General features: G+C 42.9%; 1 protein-coding gene across 1 annotated transcript; it reads left to right on the plus strand.

The window, feature by feature from the left end:
• Positions 1-16,193: 16,193 nt before the first annotated feature.
• LOC145996215 (death-associated inhibitor of apoptosis 1-like) lies at positions 16,194-16,724 on the plus strand. The gene has a single exon (XM_083132634.1). It carries the CDS (start codon positions 16,194-16,196, stop codon positions 16,722-16,724), a length of 531 nt encoding a protein of 176 aa, XP_082988760.1.
• Positions 16,725-17,362: the final 638 nt, after the last annotated feature.

Consider the following 17,362-nt stretch of genomic DNA (forward strand, 5'->3'; position numbering starts at 1 on the left):
CTTCCTTTTTTTTTCAACAAAGACCTTTTTTTGACGCATGTCCTGGGGGACAAATAGCAATAAACCCCGTTGACAGTTCCACCCCATGCGTGTTGTCATGGTATTCGATCATTTTTCCTCGACCTCTTCCAGATTCGCTTCGGGCGGAAGCGGATGCGAGATGAATAGGTTCGGGGAGTTGTTGCCGTTGTGGTTGCGGGGGTTGCCGAGGTGGAGTCCACTGCGGAAGCGGATGGCAATGATCCCCGTTGACAGTTCCACCCCATGAGTGTTTGTCATAGTATTCGATCATTTCCTCGACCTCTTTCAGATTCGCTTCGGGCGGAAGCGGATGCGAAATGAATAGGTTCGGCGAGTTGTTGCCGTTGTGGTTGCGGGGGGTTGCCGAGGGTGGAGTCGTCCACTGCGGAAGCGGGCATGGATTGCGATGCGGATGAAACGATTATTTCTTGCGCCCTCGAAAAAAACCAGTCGAGCACACACCTGCAGGAAACACAAAAAGCTTTGCGAGCGTAATTGCGAATCGCTCCAATATGCCGGCACGGAGCAGAAAAAGCAAGTGAGGTTTCGAAGCCACGAACGTTCAATATCCGCATCACCCGCTCACGTCGCCTCCAAAATTGCATCGTTAAACGACGAGAATTTCGGAAACGCTTGCAAGATGCTTCGCACGTTGTGCGAAAACAATTGCATCTTGGACGAAAAATTGTTTTCGGGTTCTTGCCGCGCAAGCTCCGTAATGGTTAATGCTTGGGGTGATGTTTTCAATTTGGATCGGTTTGAAAAAGCGTTTGGTCCGTAATAAAAATATTACATTCAGCGATAAAACACAATTTCTCTACGGGGATCGAAAGATTCATTCGACCGAGCGTCGCTATCCACGCAAACATAAAAAATTGCGTGAATGCTTTGGGGACTTCGCATAAGATTATCAGTTTGTTTTTCATGGAATAATCTACGTAAGATTCCAGCATCGAGAACGAACAACGTTGATTGAATTTTTGGCAACATTCGCAGTACAAATCCAAACTCGTGACGATTTCGCCACCACGCACCCTGGCGAGGTTATAGGGGCCAGGAATCCTAAAAAAAAACAATTATTATTTTGTTTGTTTGCTTGCGTCACAATACAGGCACGCGCGCATATGTGTGTGTGCGGCACATCGTTCCCGAGAGGTTTACAAAGGTCACGATATATAAACATTGGCCGAGACTTGGAAAAAAATTACGATAAGGCGCATTCATCCTTCAAGGATGAGAAAGTGCATTTACTCATCACTGCTTTTCTGCGCTGTGAAACATCGTCAGCGCAATAAATGAGGCGCGGAACGTGGAGAGAAAGTGAGTTTTTGAGGTTTTGGTGCGATTTTCTTAGAGGTCGAAAAATCAGGGTTGCGGTCAAAGGCATATTTGTGACCTACTATAGAATATATATAAATTTTGCTCAGGATATTCAATATTGAAAACAACGTTGAAACGTTTCGGTAAACGTTCTTATACGTTCTTAAACGTTTCAACGTTTATAGAAGAACGATAAGAACGTACTGTGATATTGATCTTCACGATTAGTCAAACGTATCATTCATTCGCTGTTCATATTTTCCATCCTTAAATTCTAAGAATTATTTTATCTGACAACAGATTAAATTAAATACCAAACATTATCGAGAAGCAATTCCTAGAAACATTATACTAAAATATTAACATTATAATAAGTGTCCTTCTATAGCTATTTCAGTCTTCAAACTGCTTCCAACGTCTTCCGTACGTTGATTCGCGATTAGTCAAACATGTCAAATATAACTGCTATTAGTAAACGTACGAGGAAAAATAAGTTTTGTAGAAATTCTCTTCTCAATAAGAATACTATATTACTACCTTTATTAAATTAAATATTAATTAATTAATTAATTCTCTAGCACTCTTGATTCTGAAAATTCGTAGTTACAGTTCAATTTGTACTTATCCTGAGCAAAATTTATATATATTCTATTACAATCTTTACAGATTTCTTTTAGATTCATCTCCATCTTCGTTTTGGTCCTTTACCATCAGGTTTCCCAACAAGATTCCTGTAAAATCTCCTTTATTCTTTTCTCATTCGTGCCCACCTAAGTATTCGTGATTTAATCATCAATCTAATAATACTTGGAAACTAACATAAATTATGTATTTCTAAATTATGTAACCTTCACCATTCACTTGTTTCTTCATCCCTTTTAGGCTAAAATATTTTCCTAAGAAACATATTTCTAGATACGTGCCTGGTTCATGCCCCTTACAAAGAGAAGGACTTGCGAGGCGGAAAGAGCCTTCTCCAAGCAGATTTCTTCGGTCATCTCTTAAGGACGTTTAAATATTTCTCCACAATCTTCCCCTCATCAGGAGTCAACACTTACGTGATTTTACTGTAATGCGTATGTGGCAACTACGCCATCTTTTATTTTAATAATTCTGTCCAGTATGTCAAATGTGAAATTCCAACGCGTGGCAACGTTTTGTTTGATCTTTAGTTTGGGAACCCCATGACTAATTTTGCTAGAGCTGTCGTGCTTATTTTCAAATACTTGAAATCTGATTTGAATATCTATTGCATTGCGGATAGCTTTCAAACATGCCTGAAAGACAAGATTTACTCACTATGCAAAGCAGGGCAAATGTCGCCAATTGCATACCCGTATAACAACAAATATTGGCTGCATATTCGCTGACAATGGCAACTAGTTTGTTTTGAATTTCATACTCACGTACAGTTTCTTTTAGGCGGTTTGCAAGATTTTCCGCGCTGTGTTTATCAACAGATGGTTCATCAGCTTCTGCACTTTTCCCATCCACTGAGGGTTCACTATCATTGCCAAATTTAGCTGTGACGTTCCTTGTGGGTGAGCGCCATTAGATTACTACGTCACCGTAATTGCCCCAACCTCTTGTCCGGTAGTGTTATGGGACTCCCTTTAACTTAATTGCTGCACTGAACATTCTCAGGACGTGCAATTACAAAAAATACTATCTTATCACTGTTAATAGCGTTTATTAGAGCTATATCACTTTCAACGGTCACCGCAAACTAATACCACTATACTTACTTATAAAATCACAACACAATAAGCGTCTGCTTTTCGTTTATAATGGTGTATTTTAAAATATTACACATCACCTCCCACGACTCGAGCAACGTATCACTATCATCTGAGGGTTTCCTATCGACTGAGGGTTCACCATATTCTGGAGTGTAAGGGGTGCTGCTTCCACATAGTGCACCCAATAGTCAACCTCACTTCCACGTAGTACACCCTGGACTGCAGACTAACGAGGCTCTAGCGAGTGGCCAGTTTAATTCTGTGTGTTGCCCTGTTTTTTGTCCTTTTGTGTGTTGAGTGCCCGCTTAGAGCCTCAGCTTTTAACAGAGGTCAGAAGATTTTAAGATTTTTAGTTATATAACGTTAAAGTTGTCATTTGTAATGATAAGGGACTGGCCCCTGTATAATGTGACGGCTGCACAATAGCCTAAGTGCTGACGCACCCAAAATTTTAAATTCAAATTCAACATTCACGTATAGTGGAAGGCCGAAGCGTTCAGAATGAAATAAAAGCTATACTACACTAGCAAACAGAATATATCTGAGAAGTATTCATCGCTTGACATTAGAAGTTTACATTGTAGTTAAACCATTAACTTTATTTGAGATAATTCAATTAAACTGGTCTCCTTGACATATTATTAGGATATAATACAACAACTTAATGTAACATTAATTAGGATAGTATTCACTAATAATATCTAAGCATTATAAATATCGATAATTGTATATGGTCAAAATAATACTTGGTACGAGGCCTATTATTTTTATTAATTTAAGCACAATGGTAAACCTATTTTGATGATGTTTTTGTTGATTTTATACTATTGCAACTCTGTGATTTTTCATCTCGTACTTGATACGAGTGTCATAATTTCTTAAGAGTTAAATTACGTAATATTACATAATATTGTGATGCTCCCATATTAAGCTGCCTTTATTGTATTTTTATAAGGGTAAACTATTGCATCATGCTTATGCAACAGGTTATTACATAACCTTACGGAACATTACAATGGCACAGATGTTAACTTGTTGCATCATGTTTATGCAAACAGGTTATTACGTAATATTATGATGACTTGTATCTGACGTGGTGTTTTATATTTTTCAACATGGTTTTGCGCTTAGGCTACTTAAAGATTTTCGCATTACAGATTAGTCAGTATTGTGAGAGTAGTTGAAGAGTACGGAAGTGTTGTTGCAGTGCTCCTCATTTTTTGATAAAAGCCAAGTTTTTTAACTTATTTTAAAGCTACATACTATTTATTATTTCAAGTTTAAAAGTGTTTCAAGTGTTTTTTTATAGTATTTTTGATCAGATTTAGTTTTGATGTGATTGGATGTTATTTTTTGTCTTCGGAAAATTTCTATATAAATAACGTAGCTAAAAATTTTATCGTAATTATTATTTTTTTAAGTTACATTCTATCAATTATTGTATTTATCTCATTCAATTTTGAGTCGATTGTGCGTCTTATTGTTATTTACTTAATTTTTTCGATTTGCGTTTTTCTCTAGAAAAGCGCGATGTAAGGGTTGACCTTCCACGTAGTACACCAAAATGTCAACCTTACTTCCACGTTAGTACACCCTGGACTGAAGACTGACGAGGCTCTGGCGACTGGCCCCATGGCCAGTATAATTTTGTTTGTATTGTCCTGTTCTTTTGTCCCTATTTGTGCTGAGTGCCCCTTTACAGCCTCAGCTTTTAACTAAAGTCAGAAGATTGTAATATTTTATGATTTTAGTTCTGCAACCTTAGAGTTGTTATTTGTAACGATAAGGGGCTGGACCCCGTATCATGTGACGGGTGCAAAATAGCCTTAGTGCTGACGCACCCACAAATTTAAATTCAAATCAAATCAAATTACCTACTAAGCCCTGTCCTCAATGCGAAAAAATAATTAGCATTGGACATTTAAGTAAACACCTGAAAATTTGTAAGGCATCAACCGGACGTGGAACATTGAAACGAAAAATTGATCATCCTGAAACTGAAGCTTCTACTTCCAAACAAATTAAGAAGTCTAATGACCAAAAGCCGATTAGATCTGCATTCAACAACCAACTTCTGGATTTTCTTTTTACTGGTTTCGAAGTTTTGTGAAAAAAAAACGAAAAACCAAGTTCTTTATTTGGCAGACATTGATAATTTCAACGTTTTTTATTCTAATATTACTAGTGAATTGATTAGAAAACACTACGAGTTCGAGGGTGTGGGTTCGGGTTGGTCTTTATGCGGAAGTTCTCACAGATTAATCGCTAATGTAAACAAATTTACACCTTTTTCTGCTTCCAGATACGTTCCACTTCCAGTAGAAATTGAGCATAAGAGAGCCGTGCTGAATATTCATAACACTGACAGCAAGTGTTTTATGTGGTGCATTTTAGCGGCGCTTCGCCCGATTCATTGTTCAAATCATCCGGAACAAATTAGTCACTATAAGAAATATATCGATGAGATTGAATATGCTATGACAGGCATCGAATACCCTGTTGCTATTTCTCACATAACAAAGTTTGAAAACAGGGCACGAAATAGAGAAGGAAAACGATTAGCTAGAAATTTATATTCGTATAGTTCAGTTAAGCATTTTGTGCATCCTGTTAGGATAACTAATATTGTTGATGACGAAGCCGTAGAAATCAATCTGCTTCTCATTGCTGACGATGATGTTCATCATTACACGCTAATTCGTTCACTCTCCCGCTTGGTCAGAAGCCAAACAACCACGTTTTGTGCACGTATCGAAGGTTGTCCAAGGTGTTTTCATATTCGACGATCGTGACCAACGTAATTACCAATAATTCAGAAATCAAGAAATTGCCAAACAAAAACTTGCTGAACATAAAGTCTCCTGTGTAGTCAACAGACCGGCTCGCAAGTTGATGCCCAAAGCAAATGAATTCGAAGAATTTAAAATGCACAAGGCCTTGTTGGAACATCCGGCCATTATCATCGCAGACTTTGAGGCTTTTCTCAAACCATTGTCCTATTGCGATCCGGATCCAATACACAACACCGTACCAGCTTCATGATCCAAATAGTTTTGGATATGTTGTTGTTTGGCATGATGGGATAGATAAACCATATATATATCGCGGACCGAATGTTATTGAACTCTTTTTTAAAAAGTTGGTGGAGGAGGTTGAGAAAATTGGCAGCCTTTAATTACAATAACATTGAAACGTGTCCTGTGTGTGATCAACATTTCACGGATGAGAATCGGAAAGTATTTCAGCATAATCATTTCACCGGAAACTACATTAGTGGAATCTGTAACACCTGGAACCTCAAAATCCAGAAGCCTAAATTCGTACAAATATTTTTTCACAATGGATCCAATTACGACTTCCATTCTTTAATTAGAAATCTTGGATGCGATACGCAAAAAATAGATATTCTTGCTCAAAACGAAGAACGTTATATTTCTATAAGTAAGAAAGTTAAAATTCCAGGAACGAATGAAATCATAGAGATGAGGTTTCTAGATTCTTTTAGATTCCTATCGACAAGTCTCGATGCTTTAGCGAGTAAACTTACGGATGAACAATTTAAAATTACAAAAGCTAGTTTCCCCTATATACACGTAGAACTGAATAAACGTAAAGGCATTTATCCTTACGAATATGTAACGAATGAATCTTAAATTTCACGATGACACTCTCCCACCTCAAAAAGAATTCTTCAGGCAACTGAAAAAAAAACGGAATTACGAATCAAGAATACGAACATTCGAAATTAATATGGAAGGAATTGAGATGCAATACTCTTGGCGATTATCACGATGCATATCTCAAATTAGACGTAACAATACTTCCTGATGTTTTTCAGGTATTCAGAAAAACGGCAATAAATATTTATAAATTAGATCCAGCATATTTCTACAGTCTTCCTGGTTTGGCGTGGTCTGCTATGTTGCTCCAGACCAGGATCAAGTTGGAATTGATATCGGATGTGGACATGTTACTTTTTATAGAAAGGGGATACGCATTCACGGTATGCAACAATTCGGCCGCGATCGAACTGGAAAACCTGCTGGAATCGCTGCCGTATTCGACGACGTGGCATTGCTAACCGATTTTAACACACTACACGCACGACCATGCACTTTCACTTCTCTTCTGCACCTATCTGACCTGCTACAGGTACCACTTACCAGATGGCGTGGCAGGCGCACATGACGCATGATGGCCTTGAACACCTTATCATTTTCTTCTGCACCTCTCCTCTACACACTGTGCACATTTCGTCCGATTCCGATTACTCCTTCTGGGAGCAGTTTATATTTCTCCTTGTTCTCTGCTAGAATATTTATATTTTGCTTATCGTAACCCAAACATCTAATCAGATGATGAAAATCATAATTCGAACCATAGTGAAAGAAAATAGGAACATAGTTAGGTTTCTGAATCTGGAGTATAACTTTGTGTTGTCCTGTGTTTTGTCTTTATTTGTGCTAAGTGCTCCGTCACAGCCTCAGCTTTTAACGAAAGACAGAATATTTTGTGATTTTAGTTATGCAACGTTAAGAGTTGTTATGTGTAACGATAAGGGGCTGGACCCCTTATCATGTGACGGGTGCAAAATAGCCTTAGTGCTCACGCACCCAAAATTTTAAATTAAAATTTTCTGCAAACTGCAGTTTAATGAAATATGTAGCAATCCTGGTGAAACCAAAAAAGTCTTTAGAAAAATCACCCAGTGTCTTGGAGTGTCACTATTCATCTTAGCAACACCAAAAACTATGGATTCCACACTAATGTTGGTAGTTTCCGATTATTTTTACATGTCACCCCCTCCAGAGGTATCTTACCCCCACAGTATTTCTTTCGAGAGTGCTAGTAATGCGTGTTCCAAGTTTGGTTGAAATCGCTTCAGGTGTTCGAGAGTTATGCTGGAACAAACACACATACATCCATTCTTCTATATTAGAAGATTTACAGTATTTCCAATATAAAGTAATGTGAAGGACTAATTTCAACAAATAACTTACCTAATCTAACTAGGAAAGAATACATTTTAATCTTCTTTGTCGCACACCGCAAGAAAGAAATCGTCTAACTCAGAAGTGAGAAAACTTCCACAAATGAAAGTAATGAAAAACTGAGTATTAGTGTATAAGGTGCACCGGGAAAAAGTGCATCTTATATGCCGGCCAGTATGATACTTAAAGTTGAACAACAGGGGTGTAAGGGGTGATCTTCCACGTAGTACACCCAAATGTCAACCTCACTTCCACATTAGTACACCCTGGACTGAAGACTAACGAGGCTCTGGCGACTGGCCCTATGGCCAGTATAATTTTGTTTGTATTGTCCTGTTCTTTTGTCCTTATGTGTGCTGAGTGTTCTTTGCAACCTCAGCTTTTAACGAAAGTCGGAACATTTTAATATTTTATGATTTTAATTAAGCAACGTTAGAGTTGTTATTTGTAATGATAAGGGGCTGTCCCCCGTATAATGTGATGGAAGCAAAATAGCCTCAGTGCTGACGCTTCCACAATTTTATAATCAAATTCAAAACACAATAGGGGATATGTTCATGGGGGACATTCCGGATGATATGAATTTAGTTGAGTGTCATTATGTGGAAAAATATAAATCTTTACCGATATATAGTGTGTTCGGCAGTTTTTTGACCAACATGTTCAATCGAAAGAGGGTTTGTACTACTCCTCATTTTTTCCTGGCAGTGAGAATAAACGTGTCAAATTAACGTCTATGTTATCCTCATTGACAGAAAGAAAAGAGGAGACCGAAGAAGAAGAAGTGGTGTCGACGAAAAGTTCAGAGAATACGAAAGAAGGCGGAGAAGAAGAAGACGAAAAAAGGAAAATTCAATTGTGACCGTGGAAGACTCGTCGAGCACCTCGTCCCCGTCACTGTTAGCATCAGATTTATTCGTCAAAGAATAAACAAAGTACGGAATATAGTATGGTGAGTGTGTCTTGCATTAGAGTATGTCTAAACAGTTTGGTACTTACCTTATGGAGAGGTTGGTGATCGTTTGCACACCAATGGTAAAGGGTCCTCTTGTTTGATCGCTGCTGTATGCGCTGCTATTCCCGTTGGATATAATGCCATTACAGGTGATCGATATATAGTAGAGGTTGCGGGGATGTTGGCGCGCGGGACGAATGTGGAGGTCCGTGATAGATGAGGAGGAGGAGGAGGATGTTGTGATTGAAGTTGTGGAGGGGAAAGTGGGGGCGCTGAAGGTTGTAAGTGGGGAGGTAGTGGTGGTAGATTCAGAGGAACCCCGTCACTAGGAGTCGCTGCAAATGGTAAATAAATCATTTCAGCGCGACGTTCCAATACGCATGACGACTGCCAGATGACACGTCCGTCCACCTCAATAGTATCTCTCTCTAAGGTGTCCACGGTTCGAACCTGGACAGAAAACAAAATCACCGTAAGTATGTGTGTGTGTGTGTGATGGATGAAGTAGTGTGATTTGTTTTGTATTCACAGGGCCCATCACCAAGAGGAGGAGGAGGAGGATCTCAAAATTTCCCAGGGGAGTATTGCCTACCCTGCAAGAAAACACACCGAGGCGAGCCTTGCAAGCAAGACAGCAAGGATAGTAACGAGACGTCGTACTATCTGCAGTACATTGTGCGGAGGGAGCACACGAACGAATTTCTTCAGATACTAGAAGCGAACGCCATGCGGATAGAGAAGGAGATACAAGGATTGATCGCCCTGTATACAACTATGCAGCAGATGCGGAAGGAAAGTCCGGAGATCGATGTTTTTGTTTCAAAATATGCTACAAGATCCTGTAAAATCCCATTGGACCCTACGAAGCAGCTATGATTTGTATAAATTTTTTCGCAAAGAAATTTTGTAGGTGTCGATAAAAACCTTGCGGCAAAGTACGATATAAAATAATAATGGTGATGGTGTCGAGTACTATGATGATGTGTTTTTACACAACAATAGGTGAATAAAAAATCACTGACCGAGATTTTGTTGTTGTTGTTGTTCGAGAACTGGGGTTCGAATCCTCCTGTTCTCCTATGAAATGAAGTTGTGATAGTATGGAAAAAAAATACTTACACCAGCGATAGTGTTTGGTAAATGCGACGACGACGACGAAGAAGAGTAGCGTGTTTCCATGATGGTTCTGTATGATTGTGCTAACAAGAACATATTTTGCAGAATAAATACCGGTGATTGTGGGTCAGCAGCAACAGCAGAGTGGAATCGGATACAGAAAGTACTTAAGAGGAGAATTACGCACCCAAAATTTTAGAAATCAAATCAAATCAAATCAAACAGGAGATACCCCCTCCATGTAACTCTGCCTTGACGGGGCGAGGGGGCTTAGTAGGGAGGCCAATTTCATCTCATCATTTCACCCATTCTTCATATCCATATCTCACGTTTTTCACCATTCCATCACGTCATTCATCTCCATATCTTTGACCTCCCTCTAAGAAACTAATTTAGGGAGGTCATTTCCATCTCATCATTTCACTCATTCTTCACATCCATATCTCACGTTTTCACCATTCCATCACGTCATTCATCTCCATATCTTTGACCTCCCTATAACTAAGGGTCCTGCTAGAGGAGACAACCTCGATAAAAAACCCCTATCCCAAGGTGTGAGTTGCACGAGCCGATGGGACAGTGTTGGCTGCAGGGGTAGGTGCAGTCGCGAACGTGGCCTCGGGGATTTCGGTTTGGTCCTCGAGTAGCCTCCATTTTTGGGGGTAGGCCTTCCTCGGCATAGAGGGCATGTCGAGGCGACAATTTATGGACCCTCCACAATAAAACAATTTTGTATATGGGTACAAAAACAACTCAAACGGGGGGAAACCCCCAAAACGAGCGCGGCCTTCGATCCCGCTTCAATTAGTGGAAAAGACAAGTAACGTTCCACGTTACCTTGTTATCAGTATTGTTGAGAAGACCGACGATGAATCTGGAACAACATCGAAGAAACATGAAACTGCTACATTGAAGGACTTGTCACCATTTCTTATCAAGAAACAGCTAGACTACGCCGCTGGTTCCGATGTACCAGAAATAAAAAAGCTGCGAAACGGGAGTCTACTTATCCAGACCAGCACAGATCGCCAGACCAACAATCTTCTAAAGCTAAGATCTTCGGGCGACTTCCCTGTTAATGTTGAACCACATCGTCAACTTAACAGTAGTGAAGGTGTGATTCGCCACTGGGATCTGCTAAATGCTGAGGAGGAAGAGATTCTTCAAGCACTTTCAGACCAACATGTCACCGCAGTGCAGCGAATCAAGACACGAAAGTCCGGAGAACTTGTTCCAACTGCTTCCATTATTTTGACCTTCCAAACGACCACTCTCCCAGATATTGTACGGGCTGGATATTTGAGACTCAAAGTCCGGCCATACATCCCTAACCCGATGCGATGTTTCAAATGCCAGCACATTTTTGCACACTCAGCCTTCCTGCAAGGCCATTACCGCCCTTTGTGGTAAGTGTAGTCTGCCTGATCATGGGACCGAACCTTGTTCTTCAGGTCCCAAATGCATTAACTGCCAAGGCGAGCACCCAGTCTGGCATCGTGACTGCCCCTCTTTCCAACAAGAGAAGAAAATAAGAGAGTTGGTCGTTACAGAGAAAATCTCTGCTGGTGAAGCAAAACAACGTCTGCGTGAAAGCATACGCACCACTTTACCTGTGCCATTCGCTACAGTTGCTGCAGCTGCACTTAGCCGTCGCAGTGTAGGTGTACAAACGAGCGACGTGTCAACCCAAACAACAACGCTTCCCGTAGTAGCTCGTCCTGCTTCGAGGAAACCAGCAACCACACCTCGCTCCACAGAGAAAAAGTTCAAGCAGGTGCATTCCAAAGAATACTTTCTGAAGTCCAGTAGCTCTCCAGTCAGGGTGACAGCCACCACCCTGAAACTTAAGGCGCAGCTGAAAGCTGCCCGGCGGGCGCTCAAAGCACCCGCCCCCACTGCCCCTTCTTCATCCCCTTCGCCCTCTGTGTCCTTACCCGAGTACATGATACAGGACGAAGCCGCGGATGAGGAATTTATCAAGTTGACAGGGCCTAGAAATAGAGTACGCCTCAAAAGGTAACTATACTAGCTCCAGCTATGGCTTATTGTCTCCAATGGAACCTTAACGGTTTCCGTACTCATCTCGAGGAACTGCAAATCTTAATATCTGAATTTGACCCTGCCATCATATGTCTCCAAGAGACACATTTTCGTCCAAATGAATCAGTGATTCTGAACGGATACACGCTTTACCGCACCGACAAGCTTCCTGAGGGTCGTCGTGCACACGGTGGTGTTGCAATCGGTGTTCGAGATACCATCCACTCAACACCAATCTTTCTCACCACCCCCTCCAAGCTGTCGCCGTGCGGGTCCATCTACCACAGCCAATATCTGTGTGCTGTATCTACATCACAAGGGAGGAGCGATTCTCTCTTGAGGACCTCCTTTGTATATTCGAACAACTTCCGTCTCCTGTAGTTCTTTTGGGCGATTTTAATTCCTACCATCGTTTATGGGGCTCCGTTCGTACAGAGCCCCGGGGTCAAATTGTAGATCAATTCCGTGAGGCATCAGGTTTAACGTTGCTGAATGATGGGACTCCCACATATTTCAGTCCTTCCTCAGGCACATACTCTGCGTTGGACTTGTCCTTCTGCAGTCCCAGCCTTGCTCCTACCATATCTTGGAGCGTTCACCCTGATCTCTGTGGGAGTGATCACTTCCTACTCCTTCTAACTTTCGAACACCTTCAGCACTCACGTGAACAACACCCTCACTGGCATCTCAGTCGGGCAGACTGGGTTGCCTTCGAGCGTGCAGTGGACCTTGAAGTCGATCTAGCGTCGACTTTGCCACCAATCGACGCCTTAGATATATTTGTGTCAAGAGTGCATGATGCAGCACGCACCTCCATTCCACATCCCAGTGGACCTGCGAGGCGACGCCCAGTCCCATGGTGGACTGCGGAGATCGGTGCAGCCATTAAGGACCGCAATCATGCCCTAGATCGATTCAATAGAAACCACACTGCCGCAAACCTCGAGCAGTTCCGCATTAAACGTGCCCGTGCCCGTCTGCTCATTCGAGCCAGTAAAAAGGCGTGCTGGGTCCAATACGTGTCTTCTCTGACGAAGCAGGCTTCGTCGAAAGCCGTTTGGACCAAAGAACGTCGCATCCAGGGGGGTGCATCTACTCCTCTGAGTGCTCTAGAGCACGATGGGACGTTGAACACTGATTCCGGAGACATAGCTAATATCTTGGCCACGCAGTTTTCTGATGCATCTAGCTCTGAAAATTATGAACCACGTTTCCGCCGCGAGAAGGACCGTCAGGAACGACGCCGTCTAGTCATAACACCGAGCAATACAACTCTCAATACACTGATCGGGAGTTCGATCGGGCGCTTCGAAATTCTAAGAATACAGCTCCTGGAGTGGACATGATCCACTATGAGATGCTTCGTCATCTGCCCATTGGCGCAAGAAATTTCCTTTTGACGGTATTCAACAGGCTTTGGTTGGAGGACTCTTTCCCCACTTCCTGGAAAGAAGCTATTATTGTTCCCATCCTGAAACCAGGTAAACAACGCACCGCAGCCTCGAGTTATAGGCCTATTGCCTTAACTAGCTGTTTGTGCAAGTTGATGGAACGCATGATCAACAAGCGTCACACCTGATTTTTGGAGGAAAACTCATTGATAAGTAATTTTCAATGTGGTTTTCGCTCCAATCGTTCCACACTGGACCATCTGGTTCAGCTGGAAACACACATTCAGGATGCATTCCTCAACAAGGAACATTTAGTTGCAGTTTTCTTTGACCTCCAAAAAGCATATGACACAACGTGGCGCTTTAGCATCATCAAGCAGCTCCATTCTTGGGGCGTGCGTGGCCATATGGCGTACTTCATTCAAAACTTTTTATCAGATCGTTTTTTCCGCGTACGTGTTGGGAACTCCTTTTCGGATCTTCACGAACAAGAGAACGGTGTCCCGCAGGGCAGCGTATTAAGTGTGACTCTGTTTGCCATAGCAGTGAACAGTGTTATGGCAAGCATTGTTGCCCCTGTACATGGTCTTCTGTATGTAGACGACCTCACGATCTTTTGTCGCTCACGGAATCTCGCGTCAGCTTCTCGTCAACTCCAACTGACGATAAACAGTTTGGTTGAGTGATCCTCCCAAACAGGTTTCACCTTCTCATCCGAGAAATCCGTGTGTGTTCACTTTTGTCGTCAACGTACATGTCATTTCGATCCTGACCTGTACATGGGGAAATCTCCCCTGTGCTTCGTGAATGAGGTCCGCTTCCTGGGCCTCATTTTCGATAAAAAATTGACATGGCTACCTCACTTTCGCCAGTTACAGTTCTCTTGTCTTCGAGTTCTCAACCTTCTACGTGTTTTATCTCACACTTCCTGGGGTGCTGACAGGACGGTACTGCTTCGCCTGTACCGTGCAATGATCAGGTCGAAGCTTGATTATGGATGTGTTGTGTATTCTTCTGCCCGCCCATCTAGACTTCGCATCCTAGACACCGTCCACCATGCTGGTATACGTGTGTGCGCTGGTGCCTTTCGTACCAGTCCAGTCGCCAGTTTGTACGTAGAGGCATCTGAGCCGTCGCTGTCTCTGCGAAGACAGCGGCTGGTAGTGAACTACTTCCTCCATCTTCGATCGATGCCTTCACATCCTTCATTTGACACCATCTCAGACGAGGATAGGCTGGAAAGGTATCGGCTCCACCCTAGTGTCACTAGACCATTTGGTGTTCGTGCAGACGAGATCCTGTCAGCACTTGGTGTTGACAGTGATCTTCCTGGCGTCTCTCCACTCATTCCGCCTCTCCCTAGCTGGGAGTTTCCTGCACCTTCCATCAATTTTTCTCTAACTGCCCTTCCAAAGGCAGAAACACCAATGGTTGTATACCAGCAACGGTTTTTAGAACTTCGTGCGAAGCACCCCAATTTTAATGTGTTTTACACGGATGGGTCCAAGACAGTCGAATCAGTTTGTTGCGCCTTCGTCCTAGACTCTCAAAGTTCCAGTTACTCGCTTCATCCTGCGTGTTCCATCTTTACGGCAGAGTTATACGCCATTCTAAAGGCACTGGACTTTGCAGACGTGAATGGTCTGAAGAAAGTCCTTGTGTGCAGTGATTCGACCAGCGTGTTGCAGACCCTGGATTCGCCGTATTCCCGGCATCCGGTAGCGCAACGAATATTCAGACGGCTTGTGTCCTTATCTGCCAGTGCGGATGTACACTTCTGTTGGGTCCCTAGCCATGTGGGCATTCAGGGGAACGAAGCAACTGACGCTGCCGCCAAGTCTGCTGATGCAGACGGCTATGTTCTCGTCCACCTTTTGCCAGCTAGCGACCTGCAGAACATGTTCCGTTGTCGCCTTCTTGACACTTGGCAGGCCGAGTGGGATACGGAAACGGGGAACAAGCTTCACTCTATTAAGCCCACCACAGGTGCTTGGCGTTCCTCGTCCTGTACCTCTCGGCGAGAAGAAGTCATTCTAACCCGCATGCGTCTAGGACACAGCCGTCTTACGCATAGTCACTTGCTACAAGGGCTGGACCCTCCGTTATGTCGTGTTTGTAATGTTATTTTAAGCATTCGACACATTCTCGTTGATTGTGTCGATCTTGCTTACCTCCGGCAGACTTTTAACCTTTCCGGCTGTTTGTCATCCTTCTTGGGTGATGACAGCAATATGTTATCAAATGTTTTTAGTTTTTTACGAAGAGCCGGACTCTTCCACCGTCTAAAGGAGGTTTTTAGTTTGTTTGTTCTGACTTTTTAATGTGTTGTGTTTGTATCGTGCATGTCTTATTACAACCTGCACTTTTATTTTTTCCTAAGGGGCTATTTACACCCCTTTTTTAATTTTGAGTCAGAATTTTAGATAAGGGGCTGTTTCCCCGTATACATAGAAGGGTGCAAAATGGCCTTAAGTGCCGACGCACCCAAACATTTTTAAATCAATCAATCAATCAATCAAACAGGAGATACCCGATGTTTCCGACCTACGCCGATTACCAGGGTCGCCTGTCGACATACAGTCCACTTTGGCCCGAGTCGATAACCATTCGACCGGTTGAAATGGCGGACGCCGGATTCTTCTACAGTGGATTCGGGGACGTGGTTCGATGCTACTACTGTGGACTACGTCAGTATCAATGGCAGCGGGGCGAAAATCCATGGATAGAACACAGAAAATGGTATCCTCAGTGCATCTACCTTCGTCTGAAAATCGCAGACGGTCTGTCTGCGGCGACGTCGACGGTCGTCGACTGCGCCGACGCGGAGCAAACTCCCGCTACAAAACTCTACAAAGGTATCTCAGGAGCAGCAGCATCGGGAGCAGCAGCAGGTTCTTCGGACGTGCATGGGGAGGAGGAGGAGGAGAAAAAGGCGGACGACGACGACGCCACAACGGTCGTTGTCGCCCCTGCGGTGAATGTGAACATGGAGGACAATCAACACTGTGTCATCTGTTATGTGCATCAGAGACAGATAGCTTACCTACCGTGTGGTCATTTTCTGATGTGTGCATCTTGTGCCGTGAAGACCACGGATTGTTGCGTTCTGTGCCGTGCACGTATTGCGGTTCTACAAAAAATATACATGTGAAATGAAAAAACGCAATAAATGTGTATTAAACTATTTATTTTTTCTTTGCTTGTAGTGTTAGTACGTACAAGCTTCATATACTAGAGAATACATATAGTGTTGTTAGTAGTAGTAGTTCCGGTAGTCTCCGGTTTCATTGGGCGTGCCAGTGTCGGTAGTAGGTCTTCAATATAGGGTGATACATGTGCATGAAGGTCTCCCATTGTCGGGCGTCCAGCAGCAGGATCTCGCCGCCATCCTGGAGTGTTACCGTGAAGTTGCGAGCACAATCCTGAATGATGATGCTGAAGTCGGGTGTAAGTACACATTTTACGATACGTCGTTTGCTGCAATCTAGGCGACGGTCGTGGAAAATGTCTGTAAGAAGTCCCATTGATTTGGTTAATTCTGTATATTTGTCCGTGCCGAGACTGATTCGGGAACCGTCCTTTTGGAACACGATCCTAGTGTCATCCCTTTCGCCAACAACGGAAACCTCGAAGGCGTCGTCCACGGTGAAGACAATTGCTCGGGGGTCGGCGGCAGCGGCGGCGGCCATTGTTGATGGTGCTAGTAGTAGTAGTAGTCGTAGTAGTGGGTGACGAGGGTGGTCTTTCGAGCAGCAGCAGCAGCAGTAGCAGCGACGATCCTACAAACAA

Source organism: Lepisma saccharinum, chromosome 12, assembly GCF_977018435.1.
Source record: "Lepisma saccharinum chromosome 12, izLepSacc3.1, whole genome shotgun sequence".
Taxonomy (NCBI): Eukaryota; Metazoa; Arthropoda; class Insecta; order Zygentoma; family Lepismatidae; genus Lepisma; species Lepisma saccharinum.